Below are 9,650 nucleotides of genomic sequence, written 5' to 3' on the forward strand. Positions count from 1 at the left end.
ATGCAGGTATCTAAGTACATATGCACACAAACATGAATTATCAATTTCTCATGGAGAGAAGAAGAAATGTGGGAAACAAGGACCACAACCACATAACAGATATATACAGTGGCTTGCAGTTCTGTGTACTACAGTTCTATGGTTGAACAAGCTTTTGTCAGTAATTTCAGAAACAGTGGTATCTCCTGGGATTTCTGCGAAAAACAGATGTGCAGGTGCAGTCTGACTGCAGAAATGCAACAATATAAAATCATAATAGCAAACACTCCAACAAATAGTTAAAAAGGCATCTTTTTGATCAAACCTCCATGACAGGCATTTGAAAAAATACATGTGAAATGGTTCTGAAACTGAATAGTTTGGGACAATTTTAGCAGTCATTATTACAAGAATCACAATCAGATTAACACAGATTAACATTTGAGAGTCTTATTCTTCAGATAATACAGTACCAGTGTTTCTATTCATAGGACAGGAGCTAACACTGTATCAGAAATGTATCTCCACACCAGTTGAAAAAACAAAGATATTAAATAGAATGGCATGACAACAGGGACTAATGTTTTACAGCCATGCTGTGGAAAAAAAAACAAACAAAACTATTTTGGAAAAAGAAAACAAGCATAAAAAATGACAGCACTACGAATACTGTGTAACCCCAATACCCACATACTCACACATGTATCAAAACTACCCTGGTTCTTCACTGTAGGGTACTCTTCTGTTTTAGATGATGCTCTTCATATTTTTTCCACTCAAGTGTAAAATAATTAAGTCCCAAAACATGCCAATGATTAAAAATGAAGGGGTCTGAACACAAAAAATTGCCAAAGTGAATGATTTTTTCCTACCTGCAAAAACTTTTTTACATCAGCAATAATGTCTCTGAAGATAAGCTGGTCTTTTAGTACTTCAAACCATCCTAATTTTGTAATTTTAGCAATGACTTGAACAAGAGCTTGGATGACAAAAGGAGCCAGTTTGGGTTGAGAAGCTATGTAGTTCAGAATGTAATTCCCTGTAAAGAAGCATTTTTAAATCAACAACAAAAGTCTTCTGTAAAAAGTGTGCTTAAACAATCCTAATAGAAACTTAAGACATGAAATTTTTAAAAGCTTAATTTCTTATGTTTAGTACAATAACTGTAAATTACATGAAAATACTAAATACATCTGAATTTTTAGTAACACAATGCACATTACCTACATAATCCTCATTCTAGGATACATACGACAATAGTTTGTGAACTATCCCACAATTATTCCATATCCTGTAACTGTCCCATATACTGGGCACTGATTACTTCACTGTGTAACAGCCGTTCTCACAGCCAGCTTGAGATACACTGAAGTTCTCTCAGACAAGAGTCTCTACTCAATGTTCTCAATTTAATCTAGACCATTTCCTAGGGTAATACATATTTCATTATGGAAATTTCTTTCAAACTAGTGGGAAGTTTCCCTCTTCCAATAGATGTTAAAGTGTATACAATTAAAGTTGATTTAAAAGAACATTGAAATCTGTTATCAGAAGTGGATTCTTGGCTCTGCATTTTAGAGTACTGTGATCCACAGAACTGATACAACAGTGTAGTTTTTCTAAAAATCCAAATCAAACCCTGTATTCCTCAAGCAAAGCCTTTCAGTATTCAACACCTAAGACATGCTTGCTTACTCTTTTAGGATACGGCAGTGACATTAGTGTAGACCCTTAAAAGTAAAGAAATTTTGGCAGGATCTTAATCCTGCAAGTAAATCTGCCCTGACACATCCTTCACAAATTAAGAGCTAACCATGTGGAAAAATATGGTTACAGAAAAATATAAGTGATCAGAAAGTGTACTAGCAGTACCTGCAACTTTCATCCTTTACAAATATGAACTAAATCTCATTATGGTCTTGTGGGATAAATACAAAATATGTCTTGAAAAATGAATATTTTTAAAAACATGAAGTAATAGGAAATATTTTCTCTCCTATCCATTTCAAAACATGAAAAGGACTTAACACTGCACAACCCCAGCAAGATTTCAGTATTTTTTCAGTTAGAAAGTGCAGCTATGTAGTTATTTTAATTTGGAAACTATGAAATATTATTTGGAAGTTAATTGCAGTGACCTGATGACAGATCTCACAATCACCTTTATGTTCACTCTTTCACAGTGACTACCTTATGAATAACAGGTAAATGGTAAATGGATGGAACTAGAGAAAAAACAGACTATCCACTGAACGGTTACTGTGGTAACACACAGTAATATGAAGTTTTAGATCCACCTAATATAATAAAATTTTAACCACAAACATTACTTACGGATGTCAATCCTTTGTGCGACAGGTAACGGAGATGCCCTGCTTATAAGTTTAGACAGGCATGTTGCTGCTAGAAGCTGAGCATAGGATGTCTACAAAAACATACCATAAAATATTATTGAAAAACAGCTAATTAAAAGCAGAGGCAATTAAGCTAGATAAGGGGTTATCAAGGTTCTGGTTATGTTTGTTAAGTCTACCAAAAAATTTATGCAAGATGTATTTTAGTAGTATCTTTATTTCATTAAATATAACCATAAATTATAAAACACTAATAAAACAATATCAGAGGTAGAGACCTAAAAAAATTATTCCTTTTGACTGAAACCATTATCTGAGTCACTTTACTACTCAGTGGAATTCATTAGGTTTGAAATCTCTGCTTTTAAACCACTTGGTAATTCAGAACTATGAGATGATTACCATGGGTTCAGCCCGAATTTAAAGATGTTTTTAAATACCTTTCCTCTTTTCCTTTACTTCTGAATGTGTTGACTTTTTTTTTTTTTTTAAAGAGAGAATTTGAGGATATCTAAACCACAGTAGAAAGTTATTTTTGTTTCATTAAAAGTCTTGAGACTACAGATGTGGCTAATAGTTCAAAATGTCAGATAACACTCTATAAAATGGTAATTGAAGTAATTTTAAATGATACAAACTTTTGTTTAAAGCTATGTAATAATCTTTAACATTCAGAGTCTGCTCAGTAATGTAAATAAAATAGGTTAGATTTAAAATATTTATTTATATTGCTTTAAATGTGTTCCAACTCCACCACATTTACTTTAAAATCTTCACAAATTCACTTCTACAGAACAGGCCATACAATTTTTGGAAGGAAACATATTACTCATATACATACAGAACAGAACTTCGATCTTAAGTTAAGTCATTAATAAGCTTCCACAGAAATGGACTCTGCACCCTAACAAACCACCCATTCTGCAAACATTTTGAAGTGGCACTATCACAGACAGAGAAGTTCTATTATTTCATAGAATTCACTTATTTGCTGAGCATTAGATAATCAGTCACAACTTGATTTCAAATATACCACCACAGATAATTTCCTAGATATTTCATTTTTAACTCAAATGTAATGATTCAATTCCCTGTACAATTCCCTAAAGGTGAGTCTGTGCTGGTGTTTTCTGTGATCTCAGAGGTGTTTATTTCACCTGGTGCTGTATTGTGAAATCCAGCAATGGTAACGCAAATACTATGCACGGACAGCTGATAAGAACAATGGCGCCGTGTCCCTTCTGACTTGAGTCAATATACCCCAAACTCATCTTTGTTCCTGACAAAAATATAATTTCTTTCCAAAAATAAAAACTTCTTGAGGATCTTTTATTCCAGGATCTTAAAGAACTTAAAAAGTGAACAACATTGTAAACTCTTACAGAGAAAGTAAGAGAAGGACAGAAAATTTAAGTGATTTCCAAATGTCACATGAACATCACACAGAAAAGGAGAAATGAAAAGACGACCGTACCTAAATTGCGCAGTCACTGGGTGCTACAGAACTTCTCATGATGGTGGTCTCCAGCACCCAGACCAGGACCCAGCAGGAGCAGCACAGCTGTGCCATGCAGCACTACTTCCTTCACAGGGAGTCACACCGCGACGTGTCCACACAGCAGCTGGATCACACTGCTGACTCCCACAACCCAGACACGGCATTCCTGTTCTTATCCCACTACCCAGTTCACGAGACCATCAGACAAACAACCAAACCCGAGCTCAATTACTGACCCAAACTGGATGCCTCAGAAACATATTTTTTCTTGTATACATGTGAATTACAGGATCAGGTACAATACACCCTAATGACCTCAAATATTTAACTACTTCCCTATAATGGATTTTGTAGAGAAAACAGTTTTTGTTAAAAACTAAATTATGTCATAGAAATGGTAGCTGAATGAACTACTTAAGCATGCTTTAGACTAACAGCTTTGATAGGTTCTTCCAAAGTATCACCATTATTTTTAATGCTTTCTCTGAATGATTTAAAAACATAGTAAGAATTACACCAGACTCAGCTTGGACTAGCAAATCAGAATCAACTGCCCTATCATTTTATCAAGAGTTAACCATAAAATTAAACACTAGAAAATAAAATGAATAATAAGTTAGTTTAACAGCCAACAGATAAGCAATTTAAAGGCTTTTTTTAATACAAATTTCCTCACTGTAGCCGATAGCTGGAAACAAGATCAAGGCGATGTTCAAACACTAGGTTATACCACACTGTGTCCCAACACTGCTCTACAGATGACACAACCCTCAATTACTACTTTTTGAAAGCACTGAAGCTAAAAGCTAAGATACTTTCCCTTTTTGCCCACTTCACCTCTAACGCAAGGTATTGTCAATCATACAAAGACCACCTCCAAATGCCATATTTGCTAGAATTGTTTATGTAAGAGACTATGTATAAAAAAAAAAAAAAAGGGAAAAGCATTTTGACCTTATTGTACTGACATAACAATGGTCCACGATTGGGCAAGCTCTGTGTGCTTCTACTGGCACGCTTACATTTATGGATAACACATCTTTCAGACACTTACCGTTCCTCGTTCTAATAACAGTTGGCATTGGCTAAGACATTCTGGGCTATCAATAAGCTCCAAGAGTACCTTCTCAGCTTGCATGCGCTGTGCTAGGTCAGTTCCTTCATATAGGTGGCTACACAATACTTCTAGTTCCGCCAGACTCTGTTAGGAAAGAACACAATTGAAATTTCCACAGAGACCTTTCAACTACAGAAGGTTCTTTTAACTGTTTACAAGTCTAGCTACAATACCACTAATATGAAATGTTACCTATACTAAGCTTTACAGTTGAGTCACAGCAGCATTTTTTTCCCCACACCGTATTTCACACTGCAGTAATTCAGTGAGGAATTTATAAATACCTCATAAACTCATGTAAAATGTATGTGCAAGAGATAGATGCTGTTTTCCTGAAAACAAAAGCAGAAGCCTTTGGCATAAAACCATTACTGCAATACAGAGTTAAGTGGCATATACAATATTTTAATTACAAAAAATAGGAGGCTTTCTGGGGCGAGAAGCCATAAATTACTCTAAAGATTAAGCTGTTGTATCTAATTCTCTCAGTCACCAAAGCACTTTTCAGTATGGCTCAATCCATCTGTTATTCTGAGTCTTCAGACCAGTAGTTCATACCTTTTCCAAAGAGAAAAAAGATGGAAAATAGTCAACAGTTTGAGGTATGCTATTTTGAAAACCTCTGGCAAATTTCACTCTAAAAACTCCAATACTCATCCAACTACCACATATTGAAGAAACTAGCATTGTTTTTATCTGTTGATGTTAATATCAATGAAAGACAGGAACCCAAAATTCAGAAGCTACAATAGCAATGGAAGAACTAAAATTCCTCTCCACTTACAAAAAGTTGAAAAAGTTCTCTTTGGTAAAGGAACAGGAGGAAAAAAATCTCCCTCCTCCATCAAGCACATGATCTACATCTACCAGTGACAGCTTCAAAGGAGAGATGAACCCTTTCAGCACAGTTCAGCAACAGTTATGCAAACAGAAATCTTAGCATAGCTTTCCAAAGCCTGTGCAACTCATCAAGAACCGGCCATTTTATTAGAAGGTACCCAGTAAATATTTCATGACTCGAGTGTGGCCGAGAAGGAAGCGAGGAGAAACCCAGCAAGCCTGATGCAGCATTTCACAGGCCTCATTTAAAAGTTAGAATCCAAATCCTTTTCACTAGTCCTTCCGAAGAGATGTTTTGCACTTGAAATAAAAGATTTGGTTTAGCGCAATCTAGTATCACTTATATCATAGCTCAAATGCCTTTTAAAAATCAAAGAAATTTATAGCATCTTTGGCAACCAAAGTATGCTTGTTCTTGTTAATCAAAGCATGTCATTTCTTATAGACATGCTCCTTACCACAAAAAAAGGTCATGGTCTTTTTAAAAATTTTTTTTGGTGTTGTGCATATGGAAGTCAGGGCTTTGATCAGCTTTTTTTTTGAATTTTAGTAATAGCACCAGTATAGCACCAGCACATGCTGTGGCCTGATCAGCTGGAAAGAAGCTTTGCAGAAAAGGATCTGAGGGTCCTGCTGGCGAAGAAGTTGGACATGAGCCAACCATGCACCTTTGCAGCAAAGAAGGCCAATAGCCTCCTGGGGTACCTTAGGAAGAGCGTTGCCGGCAGGTCAAGGGGAACTGATCCTTCCTCTCCACTCAGCACTGGTGAGACACACCTGGAGTGCTGGGCTCCCCCATAACTATGGAGCTACTGGAGCAAGTCCAGCAAATGGTCACTGAGATGGTTAAGGGACTGCAGCATCTGTCATATGAGGAGAGGTTGTGAGAGCTGGGACTGTTCAGCCTGGAGAAGAGAAGGCTCAGGGGGATCTGATCAACGTGTATAAATATCTGATGGGAGGGTGTAAAGAGGATGGAGCCAGACTCTCTTCAGTGGTGCCCAGTGACAGGATGAGAGGCAACAGGCACAAACTGTGAAACAAAGGCAATTCTGTCTGAATACAGAAAAAAACTTCTTTCCTCTGAGGGTGACTGAGCACTGGAACAGTTTGCCCTAAAAGGCTGCGGAGTCTCCATCCTTGGAGATATTCAAAAGCTGTCTAGACAGGGTCCTGGGCAGCCTGCTCTGGCTGACCCTGCTTGAGCAGGGAGGTTGGACTAGAGGATCTCCTGAGGTCCCTTCCAACCTCAACCATTCTGTGATTCTGTAATAACCACATTTTAAGAGGCTCTGATTTTCAGTCAAAAAGTAGCCATGTACTTATTTCTTTTGAGAAACGATAGGAAACAGCACATTTGTTTCTGGTATGAACAAATCAAATACCTCAGAGACTGAGCTTAACAGAGATGTCTTCTGTTTTTGCTTTTTTCCCCCAAGTTCAGAAAGAGTGGAGTGAAAATGAAGAGCAGGTAACAATCCCAGTACTACAATTTTCACATTTTCAAATTTAAATGAAGCAAGTTCCATGCCAATCAAAGTGAAAATTAAGACGTATAAAATGCAAGTACATACATTAGGGAAAAAAATAATACAACACAAAAATACACAACGGAGGTAAAACATGAGAATAAAAGGACATCAAGCAAGGATGGAACAATACCAACACAATTTTGAGAAGTACGAATCAAATTATCATGTCATTACCACCAAAAATTACAGACCCTCCTAAATCTCATCTGAAATTTGACTTGCAGGTTTGGACAGACAAAGATAACTTAGCAACAAGTTTGGGAAAGCCCAGAAGAAAATTAGGATTTAAGCCCAATCATCAAGGTCTAAACCATCAGTTTACTAATTAAAATAAGCAAGGATTTATAAGCTGGCTAAGCAATAGTCTTTACACAAAGAACAGAAAGCGAATGTTGAGAACAAAGAGGAAGTAATCACACACACTTTAACACACCATGCTACTATGGTTAAGGTTACACTGAAATTAAGAAATTTAGCCTGAGAATCATCAATAACTTCTTGCTAAAATGTTAGGCTGTGAAGAGTCACACTTTGTCCAAAGGACAATGGGGGAAACCCACTATGAAATTTTTAAAGCAAGCCAGAACAAAACTGAGACAATGATCTTCAAAGAAAAGTTGGCTCATCAGAGATTGAGAATGATAAACTTCAGCCCTCTGAAATGCTCCATCTGGACATGTTTTGTCTTAGGAGAACATTATGATAAAGTTTCCTATTGGCAGGCCAGAGGTATGGTGACAAATTGCTCATTGCTCTCACGCTGTTGATGAACTTGTTAGATGTTCTGTGGATTATGGTTCTTGTACAGTACTGAGGAAATGTGTCGATTCTCATGATTCGAATAGTGAAATCAACAAATACAACACGAGAGGCACAATCTTGTGGATGATGGGAACTCAACCAAGTAATATAGGTACTATTCAACTTTAAATTAGTTAATTAAGAAAAAATACTTGGAGAAACCAATGAAAAATCAAGAGAGGGTCAAAAAATAGTCTAGGCTAGCTCTACATAGACTGTCCTTCCAGAAAACAGAAGACAGACACAACCCCTTTTGTATTGTCACATAAAACACGTGAAACTGATGCCTCCAGATGCCTCAGCTACTCAAATCTTTTATCAATAGCTGAAAGATGACTCCCAAGAAAATGGCAATACTGTCAATGAAGAGGATCCAGCAATTAGGTGCTGGCCACTTCAAGTGAGTCGAAAGTAGAAATAGTTCTGTATAGGAAGTGGCATTTTCCCTCACCAAAAAAAAGTGTCACATTTTCCAAGAACTCATCCTAACGAAAAAGGTTAGACGACGTGAATTTTTTTCTGGTAGTCCCAGACTCAAAATATTCAAGAAAAAGCTAAACAAAATTCTCCAAATACTTCAGTTCGCACCCCTCAGGACGCCCTGGCAGCTCTCCTGCTAACCCAAGAAAGAGCCAGGGCCCAAAGTGCTGGGGCCCAGCTCCACAGCAACCCACTGGGCAGGCGGCCAAAGAGCCACGGAAACTGGCAAGAAACCAGGTAGGTTTCTGATTAAAGTTCTGCTGACACTGACAAATTCCCACAGACATTTTGATTTTAATCGGCATTTTCTGACTGAAAACACTCTATTAAGAAAGTTCTACCAGCCCTGTGTAAAAGAAACAGGATGGGCATAACTGCTGAAATACTACTGTAAAAACAGCCATTCAGGTACAATGTGAAAACAAGAGACATACCAGCGCTCCTTTTATATAACAAGTCCGGTGCCCAGGTGTTTAAATAAATGCCTAGGACAGCCTCCACAACACTTCCAAAGCCTGCTGCTGTCCACCCACTGAAACTGCAAGGGGTTCGGGATGAAAGCCTAACACCTCAGCAAGAGGCTTGTGTGTCCCCCCCCCCCCTTTTTTTTTTCCCTTTTTTCCTCTATAGTTTGAGGCATGATTTCAACGCTCATCTCCGACAGGCCCGGGGGGGGGGGGGGGGCCGGCCCCGGTGCTCAGGGAAGAAGCCGGCTGGCCAGCCACCACCGCCTCTAGAACGAAGCGGCAGTGAGGGACAGCAGGTGCTGCTAGCTCACGGAGGGATGGAAGAGCCATAAACGGAAAAGCGCTTCCACGCGAGTACGTGCTAACGCCACGGGAAGCACGAATAACCAGGCCAGCCTGTCCTCACCGTGACCCGCTCCCGCTCCTCGCCGTGCACACGCACCTACACCACACTCGCGCTACATCCCACGGACACGTCGCCACCACCGCTCCAACTTCTCGAGCGAGCCCGGCACCACCTGCGCGTCAGCTGTGCGCGCTAACTCCCGGCCCCGCCGCCCCCTCTCCCCCCCGGCGGCCCCC

At 38.7% G+C, this 9,650-nt stretch overlaps 1 protein-coding gene across 1 annotated transcript in view; it reads right to left on the reverse strand.

Moving 5' to 3' along the window:
- RANBP17 (RAN binding protein 17) overlaps positions 1-4,984 on the reverse strand; it is a 164,836-nt gene extending 159,852 nt beyond the window's left edge. The window contains exons 1-3 of the mRNA XM_026061315.1: positions 4,886-4,984; positions 2,314-2,404; positions 852-1,018 (exon numbers count right to left, since the gene is read on the reverse strand). Coding sequence (XP_025917100.1) covers positions 852-1,018; positions 2,314-2,404; positions 4,886-4,969 — 342 coding nt within the window. The 5' untranslated portion in view covers positions 4,970-4,984. The remainder of the gene's footprint in view (positions 1-851; positions 1,019-2,313; positions 2,405-4,885) is intronic.
- Between the last annotated feature and the right edge of the window lie 4,666 nt (positions 4,985-9,650).

Source organism: Apteryx rowi, unplaced genomic scaffold (assembly GCF_003343035.1).
Source record: "Apteryx rowi isolate R43461 unplaced genomic scaffold, aptRow1 scaffold_18, whole genome shotgun sequence".
In the NCBI taxonomy this organism is placed as follows: domain Eukaryota; kingdom Metazoa; phylum Chordata; class Aves; order Apterygiformes; family Apterygidae; genus Apteryx; species Apteryx rowi.